Source organism: Phocoena sinus, chromosome 8 (assembly GCF_008692025.1).
Source record: "Phocoena sinus isolate mPhoSin1 chromosome 8, mPhoSin1.pri, whole genome shotgun sequence".
NCBI classification, from domain to species: domain Eukaryota; kingdom Metazoa; phylum Chordata; class Mammalia; order Artiodactyla; family Phocoenidae; genus Phocoena; species Phocoena sinus.
Window position 1 is genome coordinate 110,341,700 of NC_045770.1, and position 17,886 is coordinate 110,359,585.

At 48.2% G+C, this 17,886-nt stretch overlaps 1 protein-coding gene across 7 annotated transcripts; it reads left to right on the plus strand.

The window, feature by feature from the left end:
- Positions 1-75: 75 nt before the first annotated feature.
- Positions 76-17,252, plus strand: SIRT3 (sirtuin 3). 7 transcript variants are annotated; one of them, XM_032639257.1, is made up of 8 exons: positions 592-722; positions 5,303-5,488; positions 5,572-5,804; positions 7,510-7,610; positions 13,633-13,794; positions 14,969-15,178; positions 15,785-15,825; positions 16,747-17,252. In XM_032639257.1, the coding sequence occupies exons 1-8, from the start codon at positions 640-642 to the stop codon at positions 16,766-16,768; spliced, it is 1,038 nt and encodes a 345-aa protein (XP_032495148.1). In that variant the 5' UTR covers positions 592-639; the 3' UTR covers positions 16,769-17,252. The 7 variants fall into 7 exon arrangements, with proteins under 7 accessions (XP_032495150.1, XP_032495148.1, XP_032495149.1 ...); XM_032639258.1 differs by lacking the exon at positions 15,785-15,825; XM_032639259.1 differs by lacking the exon at positions 592-722 and adding an exon at positions 76-454 and having other exon boundaries at positions 14,969-17,252.
- Positions 17,253-17,886: the final 634 nt, after the last annotated feature.

The following is a 17,886-nucleotide window of genomic DNA, read 5'->3' on the forward strand; positions in this document are numbered from 1 at the left end:
GGCGCTCCTGGTTGTCATGGTAACCGTGCCTATTTCCTTCGGGCAGAGTTCTCCTCAAGGTTTGTTCCGGAATCCCCTGGCAGCTGGCCGTGCTACTCTGGCATTGAAGAGTACGGGCGCCTGGGTCGAACCAGCCATTGACTGGCTGTGTGGCCTCGGCCTTTGTGACCCAGTGTTCCCGATTCAAGTGGGATGATAACAATACTACCTTCCTAGTAGTGGCTTGCGAGGACTAAGTATAAATATCATGCCTGTCCATTGAAAGCACTCCCAAAGTGTTAGTTATCATCGCCATCTCAATTGAAAAAAGGTGGGAGCGAGGGTAGAGAAATGCAGGTTCCTGGTTTGGTCTCGGGTACCAGAGGAGGGAGATCATCAGACTAGGAAACCGGCCCCACCTTCCGTCCACCTCCACCTGGGCTGCCGGGGCCGGGAAAGAGAGCGCGAGGCTGTGGTAAGGGCTTGCGGGAGCGGGGCGAGGGTGCACCGAGAGGGGCGGGGCGCGCTGGGGGACGGGGAAAGAGAGCGCGAGGGTGTGATACGGACTTTCAGGGGAGGGACTTTCGGGGGTGGGGCGCGCTCGGGGGCGGAGCGCGCACGTGACCCCTGGGCACCTGACGCTGCGGGCTCTGGAGGAACATGGCGCTGTGGGTTTGTTCAGTTGTTCCCGCCCTCAGGCTTTGGGGCCTGGGAGGTGCGCGGCCCTGGACCCGCCGGCCTCGGTTTGTTCCGGGTGACTGCGGCGGCGGGGGTGGCGGGCGGGACCCAGGGCGGAGACTGACCCGCTCAGGCGAGCGGGGGAGTCAGGCTTCCCCCTGCGTGGTCGGCGGGACGATCGGAGGACCTGAAAATGGCAAGTCCCTGCTCACGCAGCCCTGAAGGGTGTTCCGGAGACACCCATGGCATTGGTTTCTCGTTTCTTCCCGGGGTATTTTGGGCGTGTATAAGCAACATTACTTGTTTATTCTTGACATCCCGCCCCCATTTTAGTTAGAATCTATTCTGTACCTGTCCTTTTTTACTTAACATGTCTTCGAGTTACTTCCATTCTAAACATAAATGTTTTCTGAGCCTTTTATACTAATCTGTAGAATTCCATTATATGGATGTTTCATACTTCAACGAGTCTCTTGTTGAAATGGGTTCTAATCTTTAGTTATTACAGATAATGCTGTGTTGAATAACCTTGTTTGTACCTCACTTTTTGGATAAGTTTCTGGTAGTGGAACTTATGCGTCTGCATTTTATTGGCCCCACATAAAGGTGGTGCAGTTAATACTCCCACCAGCGTATGTTTATACCCCTTCACAGGTTCATACACAATAATTGCACATTTTGAGTTCTTGTCTAGGAACTGAACCTACAAGTGGAAAAATCTTAAGGCCCATAGTTGCTAATCAGAGTAGTTAGGAAACTAACTTAAATGCCCACTAATGGTCAAGTGTTTACGTAAATAATGGTACGTTCATTTAATGCCTTCTTACACAACTACCAAAAATATCGAAGAGTTTCATAAAGAAATACCAAGGAGAAGTCTTTCTTTCATCCAAGAAACTTTTAATTGGACTCATTATCTACCAGACTGTTCTAGATGCTAGGATGGAGCAGGGGTCAGACAAACTGTTGCCTCCATGGAGCTTATTCCAGTTTCAGAATCTGCAGGCAGTTGTGTGGGTGGGGCATGGCTAAAATAGTGCCCCGGGCCACCAGGTGCCGATCAGGAGACCGCCATCATTCAGTAAACCCTGCTCCCGCTCTCCCCACCCCGCTGCCCCCACCAGCAAGCAGAAGGCTGGAGGGTGCCTGCGAGGAGCAGTCCGTTTGCACAGGCTGTCTGCAAGTTGGAAGTTGTGCCTTTTTAGGGCTCTTTTAAGAAATTGCCCTTTGTTGCCCTTTCCCAGGCAGCACCCATGCTTGCCCCTCAGAGCACCCCTACTCCCAGTAACTCTCATTCCATGTAGCATATACTTTAAGTCATTCAGTATGTTCTAGACATTCGGTAAAATTCTGCTGGGTGTTTTTCAGCGACAGACGTTTTACTTATGTAGATGAGAACTACACATCAAGTACCCTGAGTAATACCTTGCACGCAAGTAGGCACTCAACAATGGTAATGACTTCTACAACATGGGTATTTTTTCAACACCAGCAAGCAACTCTCCACTTTTCCACAGACACCGACCGGGTGTCAAATTTAACTGAATTCTGACTCTGTCAGCCTGGAGATAGCACCAGCTTCCACAGGTTAAGGGCTCAGTCCCACAAGACTGACACCACTTCAGCTGCCAGTCCAGGTTCTCCTGTGCTTCTGATGAACTGACTGCAAATCGGAGGTTCCCACGAACCCCTCCTCTGGTTGGATTCACTTGCTAGAGCGGCTCACAGAATTCAGGAAACCAGTTTACTTACTAGATCGCGGGTTTATTATAAGGGATATTAAAGGATATGAATGAACAGCCAGATGGAGAGAGATGTATATAAGGCGAGATTTGGAAGGGTTCCCAATACAGGAGCTTCTGTCCCTGCAGAGTTTAGGGCCTGACACGTGGAAGCTTTCTGGTTCACCAACCTGGCAGCTCTCTGAACCCCCCTCCTTTTGGGTTTCCATGGAGGCTCCAACCCTCTAATTGTGGTCGGTCCCCCTGGCAACTATATCCCCATCCTTAGGGGATTTCCAATAGTCACCTCATTAACATAAACTCAGTGTAGTTGTAAGAGGCTTGTTATGAATAACAAGACACGCATTTCACCTTCACGGCTCTGAAGTGATTTTAGGAACTGAGGCCAAAAGACCAAATATTGTAACGAAAGACGCTCCCGTTGCTCTTAGGAAATTCAGAGGGTTCAGGGACAGAGACCAAAATATATATTTATTATAAATCACAGTATCACAACTTCCCTCTCACTCCTTTTGCATTTCTCATAATACTTTGCATTTAGGAGGAGCTCAGTAAATGTTTGGGTGCGGACCTTAGGTGAATAGATGTTGTTGATGCTGTGTGCAGGGGGGCATTTAATAGCTGTGGTTGGAACCAGAACCTTCTCTTTCCTTCCTAACCATCTGACTGGTTTTCATTGGAAAACCCTCTTAGGAGATTTCGTTGACTTTTGCACTCAGAAGAGCTGCCTTGACAGGTGATTTTATGCAAGTCTTTGATGCAGCAGAACTTTCTTCAGAGTCTAGGGGCCTCTCTGCGAGAGCCTGGGGAGGAGTGGGGAAGCGTCGTTATCCCTGCTGCATCTATTTCCTGTACTTTCTGCTGGGAGCTTTACAGCTGTGGATTTTTTCAAAAGACTGTAGGAATCGTCTCTGGCTCCCTTGCTTTTAGCTTCGGCAGCCGAGGCTCAGGCTGCTTGAGCGGCTTGGTGAGACAGGCAGTGAGCTAGGGCTCTGCCTCTCCTTTTGGTGCCCTCGGCCCTGCCTTCCCTTGCCACGTTCCTCTTTCTCATTACACGCCTTTCTGAGGTCTGTTCTTTGGAAAACCAGGATGATGCTTTGTGTGTCAGGAGAGGCATCACAGATGGACTGAGTGGCCAGCAAGCCCCTGAGCTGCACTGTCATTTACCCAGAGTGGGGTGTGAGAGTGCAGGAAGGGAAGGGGTGATGGGCACCCTAAGGGGGGAGGGGGAGCCAGTACTGTCACCTCTCAGAGGAGGCGAAGTGACTTCTCACTGGGTTCAGCAGTGGCTTCACGAAGGAGGTGGCCTTGACTCTGGGAGACTTTGGACATGCTGAGGTGGAAAAAAGTCTTTTCAGGCAAAGGAGCTGGGTGTAGGGTGTATACAAGAACCAGGAAAGGAGGGGTCTGTGAGAGGGAGTAGCGGGGTTGAAGCCATCACTGGGGCGCGGTGTGTCGTGCTAAGATGTTAGGGTGCTCTGGCGGACAGAGGGCGTCTGGGCAGACCTCACCAGCCGTGTGTAAGCAGGTGGGTCTGTGCAGATTTTTCAGGAACAAGAGAAAAACCAAAGACAGAGCAAACAAGGGAGTGAGTTAGGGTCGCACTCCTGGAAGATAAGCTCTGGGTTGTCCTGACTTGTATCTAAAGATGTGCTTTTAGGGTGCGTATTTCTTGCTTGTATCACAAATGAGTAAAATAAATACTCTGTTTCCTGTTTTTATGTCTGTATTCACTTTAGATTTATCGATCATTTGGGGAGGGCTGTCGTTTCAGTTGGTTTGATCTCTTTTCCTGTCAGGGTGGAGGGCGATGTCCTGGAGGCGGGTCACCAGGCCCTTCTCCTGGAGGATGGGTGTGGTAGCTGCCAGCCCTTGGGGTGTGAGGAAGGTGCCCTGTGTGGTGGGGCTGGCTGTCTTGAACTCTGGGCGAGCTGCCAGTGATGCCAGGCGGTGATGAAGTTCTGCAGCTCCGGCAGCTGCCAGATGAGGGCCCCGAGAGCGGATCAGTAAACCCAGAAGGCCTTCAGGCCCGCACTCGTCTCTAGCCTGCGCGCCCCCAGTGGCTGCAGACTTGCTTCAGTGGGACGTTTTTCAGGTGTCGCTCCAGGCTCTGTGCTGTCTGTGTTGCCCTCGTCTCCTTCCTGGTGCTTTCCTGGGTTTGGAGTCACTTATCGAGTCCCGATGCCTCTCCGAAGCCTGTGACTTGTTTATTGTGTGTCTTGCTCTTTTTGTGTGTGGAAGAGCACCTCATACCCCTGACAGTTAAACTTGTTGAGAGCGTCTCAGCTCCTGGTCTCTGGAGTTTTGCGGGGAGACCCCGAGGTCCAGTCTGCCCACTGCATTGCCTGGGTTCCGCGACTTGTTTGGCTGCCATGCAACATGAGCAGCCTCCTGAGTAGTTGCGGACGTTGAAGTCTCTGCAGCGGTTTGAATCGCTCACTGTTAGGATATGAATGTTTGTTTTTGGAATGGTCTCTTGAACCCACTTATCATCCTGGTAATATTTGGTGTAAAGTCTGAGATGTTTAACTTTCTTTCAATGTCACTGAGTATTTGTCACGTCCCAGGTATGTATGTTAGGGTGTATGGCTCTGCAGAGAGTATCCCCAGAGACCCCACAAAGGGATGCCCTTGGCTCCGGCTTGAGCCTTCAGCACTAGCCTTTGATAACAGGAACTGTGAAATGATACTTTCCTTATTTGCACAGTTGCCATTAACCGGAAATATGTCTTGATTTCTGAGCTTGTATTTTATCCATGGTGAGAAAGGTGGTCGTTTGGGGGGCAGGAGGGAAGTGTGTGGTCATTCTCAGTGGTGGGGTTGGGGAGGGGAGACATGGCTCATTCTTGCTAGCATGAACTGGATTATCATCGGTTACGTGACTGCTCTCCTTTTCCTGTCAGTATTGCAGGTGGAGGAAGGCCCATATCTTTTTCTGCCGGTGCCTCAAGTGTCTCTGGAAGTGGAGGCCACGGTCAGAAGTTTCTCCTGCAGGACATTGCTGAGCTGATTAAAACCAGAGCCTGCCAGAGGGTGGTGGTCATGGTGGGGGCCGGCATCAGCACACCCAGCGGCGTCCCAGACTTCAGGTGCCTGTGCGGTCCCCGTGCTCCTCCCTGGCTGCCTGGGGCTCTCTCCTGAAGGGCTCAGAGCCTCTTGCTTCTCTCTGCAGATCTCCAGGGACCGGATACTACAGCAACCTCCAGCAGTACAAGATCCCCTACCCCGAGGCCATTTTTGAGCTCTCATTTTTCTTTCGCGATCCCACGCCGTTTTTCACTTTTGCCAAGGAGCTGTACCCTGGGAACTATAGGCCTAATGCCACTCACTACTTCCTGCGACTGCTCCATGACAAGGGGCTGCTTCTGCGGCTCTACACACAGAACATCGATGGGCTTGAGAGAGGTGAGACCTCCGTCCTGTCTCACATCTCACTCCTGCAGGGAAGGCTTAGGTGCCTGTTTCTGGGTAGGGCTGAGGCCCAGTGCTTATTCCCCATCCTTGTGACTGATTTTGAGCCAAAAAGTTTTGCCTTTGTCCCCCCCCCCGCCCGCCAAAATGTCCTCTGTGTGTTTAAGTATCACTGTTGGGACCTCATTGGTGGACCCATTTCCGGGCTGTGAGTTTGGGATAGAACTAAAGTTGACATTGGGAGCTTCTGATCCGTTGATTTCTTTTCTTTTCTTTTTATATGTATATATTTTAAAATATTATTTATTTATTTGGCTGCATCAGGTCTTAGTTGCGGCACACAGGATCTTTGTTGCGGTGTGTGGGCTTCTCTCTAGTTGTGGTGCACGGGCTCCAGAGCACGTGGCCTCAGTAGTTGCAGTACACAGGCTCTCTAGTCTTGGCACGTGGGCTTAGTTGCCCCGTGGCATGTGGGATATTCGGTCCCCGACCAGGGATCAAACCCATGTCCTCTGCATTGGAAGGCGGATTCTTAACCACTGGACCACAAGTGAAGTCCCCTGATGATTTCTTTTTTAAAGTTTTCATTATGGGATTTTCCGAGCACACAAAAATGAAGAGAAGAATGTAATGAATCCTCATGTCCTCATCACCTCATCATGGCTCGTCCTGTTTAATCTGTGTCCTACCCCCACCTCTCTCTCACCCCCAGCTGTTTTGAAGCAGATCCCTCTCATCATAAATTTAATACATAAATCCAGCAATGGATATCTTTAGAAGATAAAGACTTTTAAAACACAACCATGATATCATTGTCACACAGAAAAATCACTCATAATTCCTTAAGTTCATCAAACTCAGTGTGTGGTGATTTCCTGACTGTCTAGGTGGCGGCCACAACCAGTGATTCATGGGTCATACTGTCATACGGACCCCTGGCCGTGCACCCTAGAGAAGCAGTTGGCGGGGCCTCTTCTTACGTGCAGTGACGCTGACAGGTGCTGACAGGCAACTGTCAGCAAGCCAGCGGCAGCTCAGCCAGGCTGTGGGTGTGTTGTGATTTGAAAAATGGAGTTATCTCGACTCCAGGAAAATGTTTCTTTGCTAGAAGGGCTCTACAGCTTGGAACCACATAGGCAGCAGTGAATACCCCATGGGGACAGTCTCTCTCCTGGAGTTGCAGCAGGGCAGGCCTTGTGGGAAGGCGGGAGTGTGTGGCTGTGAGCTTCGGCGTGTGTACAGTGAGGACAGTGGGAAACCACTGCAGCTAGGACCAAGTCTGTGTACCTACAGTCTTCCAGAGCTCATGGTGATAACAAAAACTTCATGATAAGTTACCTTTTGTCTGTTTTTCTACAGGTTTTTGGAAATGTATTTATAATATTTTCTCACTTTTACTAGGTGTCTGTAGCATAGAAAATGTTTTTCTTAGTATTGGGTGTACTTTTATCTGGACTTAAATGTTTTTTCTACTGTGTTTTCACAGGCTTTGTTTTAACTGTGATTCGGCTCCATGTTGGAGCCTCACCCCTGAGGTTATTCTGATCAGCGGGGTGTCGTTTGTAGGTGACAGAGGCGGGGCCGTCGGGCTTCCACCAAGGGCGGTGACTCCTGAAGGGCCTGCTCAGCCCAGAGGTTACACTAAGGGGCTTCCGCCCAAGCTGGGGGCAGCAGCACTTAGCTTTGGTTTGAATTTCAGCGTCTGGCATCCCTGCCTCAAAGCTCGTTGAAGCTCATGGATCCTTTGCCTCTGCCACCTGCACCGTCTGCCGAAGACCCTTCCCAGGGGAGGACTTTTGGGTGAGTTGTCACACCGACAGTTCTCTCCCTTCTGCCTTTCTCACTGGGAGTAAGCTGGAGAAGCGGTGTTGCATAAGCATTATGTCGGAAGGACAACAGAACAGTAATACTAGGAAAATGTTTTTAATATGTACTTGTAAAAAATTAAGGCAATACAAACAGCAAGGATTTACGGTATAGCATAGGGAACTATACATTCAATAGCTTTAATAACCTATAAGGGAAAAGAATGAAAAAAGAATATGTATACATACATATATATATACATGTATAACCGAACCCCTTTGCTGTACACCTGAAACTAACACAATATTGTAAACCATCTGTACTTCAATTTTTAAAAATGTGCAAGTCCCAACTCCCAGTACCTGTAAATATAAACTTATTGGGCCATAGGATCTTTTCAGATTAAAAAAAAAATAAGGCAATAGAGAAATATATAGGGAGAAATGAATCTGCCTTCATCCAGTTTCTGTAGCCCACTTTTAACAGTTTGGTGTATAATGTTCCAGGCCTTGAAAAAGGGAAGATATGTGTATACAAACACACGCACACTTCTGGCTGCTCCCCACAGTTACGACTTTCCTTCATCAATATAGTTCCCTGTGCTGTACTGTAGGCCCTTGTAGTTTATCCATCCTATATATAATACTTTGCGTTTGCTAATCCCACACTCCCAATCCATCCCTCCCACACCTCCCTACCCCTTGGCAACCACAAGTCTGTCCTCTTTCTCTGTGAGTCTGTTTCTGTTGCGTAGATATGTTCATTTGTGTGGTGTTTTAGATTCCACGTAAAAGTGACATCCTGTGATATTTGTCTTTCTCTTTCTGACTTACTTTGCTTAGTATGATAATCTCTAGGTTCATCCATGTGGCTGCAAATGGCATTATTTCAGTCTTTTAAATGCCTGAGTAATATTCCATTGTATATATCTATATACACCACATCTTCTTTATCCTAGAATGGGTTTTTTTTGTGTTTTTTTTTTTTTTTTTTGTGGTACGCGGGCCTCTCACTGTTGTGGCCTCTCCCGTTGCGGAGCACAGGCTCCGGACGCGCAGGCTCAGCGGCCGTGGCTCACGGGCCCAGCCGCTCCGCGGCATGTGGGATCTTCCCGGACCGGGCCACGAACCCGTGTCCCCTGCATCGGCAGGCGGACTCTCAACCACTGCGCCACCAGGGAAGCCCTGTTTGTAGATTTTTTGATGATGGCCATTCTGACTAGTGTGAGGTGATACCTCCTTGTAGTTTTGATTTGCATTTCTCTCATAATTAGTGATGTTGAGCATCTTTTCACGTGCCTCTTGGCCATCTGTATGTCTTCTTTGGAGAAATGTATATTTAGGTTAGGTCTTCCGCCCATTTTTGGATTGGGTTGTTTGTTTTTTTGATATTGAGTTGCATGAGCTCTTTGTATATTTTGGAGATTAATCCTTTGTCTGTTGATTCGTTTGCAAATATTCTCTTCAATTCTGAGGGTTGTCTTTTCATCTTGTTTATGGTTTCCTTTGCTGTGCAAAAGCTTTTAAGTTTCATTAGGTCCCATTTGTTTATTTTTGTTTTTGTTTCCATTACTCTAGGAGGTGGGTCAAAAAAGATCTTGCTGTGATTTATGTCAAAGAGTGTTCTTCCTATGTTTTCCTCTAAGAGTATTATAGTGTCTGGTCTTACATTTAGGTCTTTAATCCATTTTGAGTTTATTTATTTATTTATTTATTTATTTATGTACAGTTTTTTTTTTAATAGTTTTTTTTTTTTTTTAGATGTTGGGGGTAGGAGTTTATTAATTATTTATTTTTGCTGTGTTGGGTCTTCGTTTCTGTGCGAAGACTTTCTCTAGTTGTGGCAAGCGGGGGCCACTCTTCATCACGGTGCGCGGGCCTCTCACTACAGCGGCCTCTCTTGTTGCGGAGCACAGGCTCCAGACACGCAGTCTCAGTAGTTGTGGCTCACGGGCCTAGTTGCTCCGTGGCATATGGGATCCTCCCAGACCAGGGCTCGAACCCATGTCCCCTGCATTGGCAGGCAGATTCTCAACCACTGCGCCACCATGGAAGCCCCTTGAGTTTATTTTTGTGTATGGTGTTAGGGAGTGTTCTAATTTCATTCTTTTACATGTAGCTGTCCAGTTTTCCCAGCACCACTTATTGAAGAGACTGTCTTTTCTCCGTTGTATGTCCTTGCGGAAGGTGGATTCTTAACCACTGGACCACTGGGGAAGTCCCTAGAATGGGTTTTTTTTTTTTATAAATTTATTTATTTTTAAATTTATTTTTGGCTGCGTTGGGTCTTCGTTGCTGCACGCGGTCCTTCTCTAGTTGCGGCGAGCGGGGGCCACTCCTCGCTGCGGTGTGTGGGCTTCTCATTGTGACGGGCTCTAGGCACGTGAGCTTCAGTAGTTGTGGCAGGCGGGCTCAGCAGTTGTGGCTCGCGGGCTCCAGAGCACAGGCTCAGTAGTTGTGGCGCACGGGCGTAGCCGCTCCATGGCATGTGGGATCTTCCCGGACCAGGGCTTGAACCCGTGTCCCCTGCACTGGCAGGCGGACTCCTAACCACTGCGCCACCAGGGAAGCCCCTAGAATGGGTTTTTTAAAGTAGAGTAAGATAGAGTGGAAAATCTTAAATAAAGATGAAATTCTGAAATATCAACGTGGCACAGGATCCTGTCTTTTATTTTTTATTGAGGTGAAATTCACATAACATAAAATTAACCATTTTAAAGTGTACAGTTATTGGTATTTAGTACATTCACTGTGTTGTGCGACCGCCACCTCTATCTAATTCCGAAATATTTTCATCACCCCAAAGGAAAACCCTGTATCCACTAATCAGTCAACCCTATTCCCTTCCTGCCCCCAACCCCTAGCAACCACTGATTTTTAAAAAAATTCTATTGGAGTGTAGTTGATTTACAGTGTTGTGTTAGTTTCAGATGTACAGCAAAGTGATTCAGTTATACATATACATATACTCATTCTTTTTCAGATTCTTTTCCATTAGGTTATTACAGAATATTGAGTAGAGTTCCCTGTGCTATACAGTAGGTCCTTGTTGGTATATAGTAGTGTGTGTATGTTAATCCCAGGCTCCTATTTTATCCCTCCCTACCACGTTTCCCCTTTGGTAACCATAAGTTTGTTTTTGAAATCGTGAGTCTGTTTCTGTTTTGTAAATAAGTTCATTTGTATCATTTTAAAAAAATTAGATTCCACGTATGAGTGATATCATATATATGTCTTTCTCTGTCTGACTTCCTTCACTTAGTATGGTAATCTCTAGGTCCATCCATGTTGCTGCAAATGGCATTATTTTGTTACTTTTTATGGCTGAGTAATATTCCATTGTGTATATGTACTACATCTTCTTTATCCATTCCTCTGTTGATGGACATTTAGGTTGGCAATCACGGATCTTTTTGTTGTCTCCATAGTTTTGCCCTTTCCAGAATGTCATAGAGTTGGAATCATACAATATGCAGCCTTTTCTCACTGGCTTCTTTCACTTAGCATTATGTATTTAAGGTTCCTCCATGTCTTTTCATGGCCTGATAAGCACTTTTTTTTTTTTTTAGGCTAATATTCCATTTGCTGGATGTAACACAGTTTGTTTATCCATTCACCTACTAAAGGACATCTTGATTGCTTTGGCAATTATGAATAAAGTTGCTATAAACATCCATGTGTAGGTTTTTATGTGGACATAAGTTCCTCTGGGTAAACACCAAGGAGCGTGATTGCTGAATGCTATGGTAAGACTGTGTTTAGTTTGTGTCTTCCCAAGGGGCTGCCCCATTTTGCATTCCCAGCAGCAGTGAATGTAAGTTCCTGTTGCTCCACATCCTCATAGGCACTTGGTGGTGTCAGTGTTCTGATTCTGGCTGTTCTTAATAGGTGTGTAGTGGAATATCATTGTTTAATTTGCAATTTCCTAGTGACATATGATGTTGAACTTGTTTCATGTGCTCACTTACCATCTGTATATCTTCTTTGGTGAGGTCTTGGGCTCAGTTTTTAACTGGGTTGCCCATTTTCTTATTGTTCTTTATCAGATGTGTCTTTTGCATATTTTCTCCCCGTCTGTGACTTGTCGTCTCATCCTCTTGACATTGTCTTTCACAGAGGAGAAGTCTTTAATTTTAATGAAGCCTGACTTACCATATTTTTCTTTCATCGATCATCTTCTTCCAGATTGTGTTGGCTATTCTGAGTCTTTTGCTTTCCATATCAACTTTAGAATCAGTCTGTTGCTATCTATTCTCTGCATATTTTAAAAAACTTTTCTCTTTGGAGTTTTGCACTTTACTATGGTTTGTCTCCGTATGGATTTCCTTTTGTTTATTATGCTTAAAAATTGTAGAGCTTTCTGAATCTGAGGTTTGATATCTTTCATTTTTGCTGAAAAATCTTCAGTCATGATCCCTTCAGACAGTGACTGCCCCACCATGTCCTGTCCTCTCTGTGTGGACCTTGGGTGAAACACCTCTGAGACTGGTTCACACTGTCCGCAGCCCTTGGCGGCTCTTTTCTACACCCATCCTGCTCCTCTTTGTGCTGCATTCTGAGTTCTTCTCCTGATCTACTTTCCAGTTTATCGATATTCTATTCTGTCATAGAGGATAAAGCCCTTCCACTGAGCTTTAATTTTCGATACTCTACTTTTTATTACTGGAAGTTCTATCTGGTTCTTTTTTAAATCCACAACATTATTTTGTATAGCTTTCTATCTCCAATAGATATTTCAAGCCTGTCTTTTTAAAAATTTACCCATAATATAGTTTCTAATCTGTATCTGCGAATATCTGAAGTCGTTGACCAGCCCATCTCTTTTGTCTGTTGTTTCTGCTGCTCCTTACTGGGTTCCGCCTGCAAAAACAAATCCCATTAGCTGTAAAGGTTTATCTTAGAAGCCGGGTGTCTTTTTCCTTAGTTTCCCCCTCTAATGTCTAGCCCAAGCATGAATCCAGGTGTAGCAGGATATAATAATAGCTTACATCTGCTTCACCTTGGCCTGCAAGGAGAAGTCTGTGGAAAATGTTGTGACTCATAACTCCAGTCAGTGAGTTGAAGCCAACCTGAGCGTCTTCAGGGCTGAGGTGATGACGTCAGGATCACTTCAGCTAAAAGCCAACCTGAGCGTCTTCAGGGCTGAGGTGATGACGTCAGGATCACTTCAGCTAAAAGCCAACCTGAATGTCTTCAGGGCTGAGGTGATGACGTCAGGATCACTTCAGCTAAAAGCCAACCTGAACGCCTTCAGGGCTGAGGTGATGACGTCAGGATCACTTCAGCTAAAAGCCAACCTGAATGTCTTCAGGGCTGAGGTGATGACGTCAGGATCACTTCAGCTAAAAGCCAACCTGAATGTCTTCAGGGCTAAGGTGATGATGTCAGGATCACTTCAGCTAAAATCAGGGACAAATTGAGTAATGCCTGTTGTTGGCCAAATGCCTACAGAGTACTTCTGAGGACTATATAATCAGTACAGTTGACCTTTGAACACGGGTTTGAACTGTGTGGGTCCACTCATATGTGGATTCTTTTCAATAAATGTGTACTCCAGGACTACTTGATCCATGGTTGGTTGAACCACAGATACAGAGGAACCATCTGTACAGAGGGTTAACTAACTCTAAGTTCTGTATAGATTTTCATTTGTGCGGAGGGTTGGTGTCCCTGACCCCTGTATCGTTCCAAGGTCAGCTGTGTTTCCTCAGCACCCGCGTACCTCTGATAAGCACCCCAGGTGCAGAGCGTAGCGTTCAATGCGCTGGATGTCGTATGGTGTCCAGGATCTGCTTTCAAATACTGCAAGCTCCCCCAATTCTGGGGTGCTATATGAAACTGGCAGAGTGTCAATAATTGCTGAAGCTGGGTCCATTATATACAGGGGGCTTCACTGTGCTGCTGTCTCAGCTGTGGAACGTTTGACGGTTTCTGAATAAGAAGCTGTTTTTGCCTTTTCCGTTTAAAGTGTGTTGTGACAGCTTCCTTGGGCCCCCTTTCTCTCTGTGTCACCCCAGGCCGACGTGATGGTGGACACGGTCCCACGCTGCCCGGTCTGCACTGGCGTTGTGAAGCCCGACATCGTATTCTTTGGGGAGATGCTGCCCCACAGGTTCCTGCTGCATCTGGCTGACTTCCCCACGGCAGACCTGCTGCTCATCCTTGGGACCTCTCTGGAGGTTTGTCAGCAGGCCTTGCGGTGCACAGACATGTGGGGAGGAGGCTGGCGGAGCGAGGCAGAGGAGGTGGGATGGTGGGACAGATGCTCTGGGGCCACACCTCTGGAAGATGAGTGGATTCAACATGCGAGGAGGCAGAGGTGTTCCAGGCCTAGAATGAGGAGCAGGGAGGACGCTCAGCGTTGGAGGTATCCAGAGTGCAGGTGGGCACAGTGCGCAAGGGGAAGGGGTGTGGGAGACGTGAGGCGGGAGCAGGTCTCCCAGGTCGTATCACAGAGACCGACCTTGTGTAGAGGCAGTTAAACCAGGGATGTAGCTGGTCATCCTCGGGATCAGAGAGACTTGGGGACAGGGACTGAAGTGAGCAGATGTCCGGGAGGCTGGGCACAGTCAGACTGCGGGGCTATGAGAGACGGCAGAGAGGGAACGGCTGGACTCGGAGCCTGGCGTCACTTTGAGGACCGAAGAGAGAGGTGTCTGTCTCTTCGTGGGGGTCAGGGCCTTTTCTGGGGAGGGGGAATCTGGATCAGGGATGCTGAGTGTCCTGCACACGTGTGTTTGAGGTGCCTGGGAGATGCATCCGGATTTGAAGCTCAGGAGACTTCTAAAGGACGTGATGAGACCCTGAAATGGGCCTGATTGGATGCAGGCACCAAGGGGCAGAGGGGCCAGAAAGACCTGTGCCTGGGGCCCCAGCCAGTCAGAGGCCCAGAGCTGTGTGTTTCTTCAGTGAATCTGCCTGCTGTGTGCCAGGCCCTGTTGCAGTGTGTGTGTCAGGAACCCCTCAGTGGTGGCCCCTCTGTGAGGGGCCGGGCCCTTGCTCTCAGGGAGTGAGACCAGATATATGAGCTGCCATGTCACTGGTGAGTGTGGATGAGGAGGGCAGGTAAGGTGGTGTGCGTGAACTTCAGCAGGGAGACCCACAGGACCCAGGAGATGTCGGAAGAGAAAGGGGGCGTGGATGAGAGGGAGGCTGGGGTCGGGGAACAAGGGCATCGAGACCCAGCGGTGGGAGTGCTACTGAAGAAATGAAACGGATGCTGGGTTTTCTCCATATCCAAGGTCTCGCTGTCAGTCTGTGCTGTCCCTCCGAGGCTGCAGGGGCTGTGGCAGAAAGGTCCCGAGGGCTTGGGAGGGCGGGCAGTGTGCTCCTCACATTTGGGCAATTTTTCAGGTGGAACCTTTCGCCAGCTTGTCTGAGGCCGTGAGGAGCTCGGTGCCCCGATTGCTCGTCAACCGGGACTTGGTGGGGTCCTTGGCTAGGCATCCTCGGGGCAGGGATGTGGTCCAGCTGGGGGACGTGGTTCACGGTGTGAAAAGGCTGGTGGAGCTTCTGGGCTGGACGGAGGAGATGCGGGACCTCATCCAGCGGGAAACTGGAAAGGTAGGGACTGCTGAGAGTCACGGGAGGGGCCATCTCTTCTACTCTGGGGTCTGGTCAACCTGGAATGGCGCCCTCTTTGGCTAAAACAGTAACAGTAATAGGTAATGTTGCTGTTAACCCTGTACCAGGCACTGTTTGGCGCCATCTATGTGCTTATGAGTCGGGTGCTGTGATTCTTAATACCTCTGTTTAGAGATGAAGAAACTGATGCTTCGTTCCTGCTGAGTGGCAGAGTGGAGATGAGGGTCCAGGCAGACAGGGCTGTCGTTCTGCGGTCGTCACACTTCAGCTGTCTTTGTACCCCAAGCTAAAGGAGCATGCCGGGATAAGATTGATTCTGAAGTTCCCTGAACCTGTGTGGGATGATGCTTCTAGGAGATAATCAGAGTGAGAGGAGTTGACGTGTCATCTGCTGAGCGTAGAAAGTGAGAGAGCCTTGATCTCTCTAGATGTCAAACGTCCCATAAACAAGTGAAGTTACAGAAGATGCAGTTTCCCATGAGAATCAGTTAGCATGTGTAGCCTTGACGTGAGGGGTTATTTTCTACAGGGGGCAGCATTAAGCATTTTAAGTCCAGTTGTCTCAAAGAGGATTATTTATTACAGCCAGGTATAACACTGCTGAAAGTGAACTTCACTAGAATGCTGTAAGTTATGTTCTTGCTATCTTGGGAAACCTCTCACCCTTTGGCTGTGGCTGCTTCAGGACTCAGGGCCATGAGTCAGCCCTTTCCTCTCACCTCCACTGGCAAAAGCCCCCAGCCTCTGGCTACAGCCTGATTTCTTACCAATTTGAACCAAAGCAAGAAGAATATGAGGCTTTTTAAAGATATAAGACTTTGCAGTTATATTGTTTTCATGACATTAGACATCATTGCCTTTCAATCCAGAGTTTGGCTCTTAGGGATAAGATGTAGGATGGTGCCATTTCTCATCTCATTATATGGAGGAAATAAAGACCGTCAAATGTTAAAGTCACATTGCTGGGTCGCTTAATGGAAGCAGAGTCCGGCTAATACGGATGCTTACACTTTACACCTCGAGAGGAACCGTAGCAGATGCCTTGCTCACAGGGGAGTAGAGATCTTGGTCAGATCCGCCTGGCAGCTTACACAGGAGCCTTGGGTGGCTGACTTCCTACTTCCATATAACAGCAAGACAAAGTCAAGTAGCCTCTATAGACGTTTAGAATTATAGTCCTATAGGATTTGACCTGTGCTATTTTCTAGTTCCACAGAAATTTGTGTAAAGTTACGATTTTAGGGGTTTACTTATTTTAAAAGAGTTGCTGTCCAAGAATAAACACTAAGGGATGAGCTGAAGTCTAAGATGGATTACTTTTCCAAACAGTGAACCTACTTGAGTACATCTTGACTGGTTACTTAAGCGAAGCCCTCCACTTAGCCACCCAGTTTTGCCCAGCCCTGCTGGCATCGTCTTAACTTGGTTGAACAGCAGCATTTGCAGACAGAAAAGCTTCCGTTTTAGGAAATAATTCAATTCCAGGCCCTGAGATGTGCCCAGGTATGTTTTCAGATAACCAGTTTCCTCTCTCCTTTGTGCTCCAGCTTGATGGTTGGGACAAATTAGGAGAGTGAGGGCTGCTCCTCACGCCAGAAATGGCTACACGGGAGTCACTGCCCACTTCTGACGAGCCCTCTGCCTGAAGAACAGCTCGGGCACGCTTACAAATTTTGGCTGAACCAGAACATGCGACCTGAGGCTGCTCCTGGAGTGTCTTCCCAGGTCATGAGTCTGTGCACTCGGGGCCACCCCAGCCACAGATGTGCAGGAGCTGCCTGGCCCGACTTTTTGCTGAAGCTCTTAATGCCACAAGCGTTCTTCTGATGGTCAACCTCTTGGACTCAGACAACCTGGAACCCCAGACTGGACTCCATCTGAAGGGCAGGTTTAGCATCTGTCCACTTGGGTCGAGTGGCCCCAGTCACACCCCAAGTGTGGGCCTGGGTCCCAGGTAATGCACTAGGGTTTTCTAGCGCTGTGGCCTCTTTAGTAGGTTTATTTTTAGAGATTGTCCTTCATTTCTGGCATGAAGTAAACTGTAATAGAGAAACTGGGCATCCCTTCATTTTTGTCTCCTAAAAGGGAAGATGAACGTGGAAAGGGGAGCTTGGGGGTGTGTGGGTGTCTCTCCTCTACTGAAACAACCTGAGGACTGAGAACATTTGTCCCTGATTCATCTCGGAGATGGGCATAGTGCCCTCTTCCAGCTCAAGTCCATGGTACCTTCAGAGCACCCAGCACCCCTCATGAAGGTCATCCCATCCTGTTCACTCGACCCCGATGCCTTTCACATCAACCTCCAGAAACTCATCTGTTCCAGACCATTCCAGCAGCTTCCTGTCTCCCTGTCTCTACTCTCCTCCATCAGGCCTTCTTCCAGTAATGCTGCTAGAATTAACCTCTAAGACAGAAGGCAGTACTCATTTGGAAACCTCGCCTGGCTCCCTGACCTGTGCTCAGGCCACACTGCTGTTTGGGCAGAACATACTGTGGTCTCCCTGCTTCTGTACAGGCCTCTTCTGGGGTTGCCCCAACCCTGCCCCCAGTGCTCTCTCCTTCCTGGCATCTTGTCTTCCCCACTGGGCCCCTGGGCTGGAGCAGATCTCACCGACAGACTCCTCAGGAGACCTGGTGGCCTCACTCTTCAAGGACAAGACACGCGGGCTTCCCTGGTGGCAAAGTGG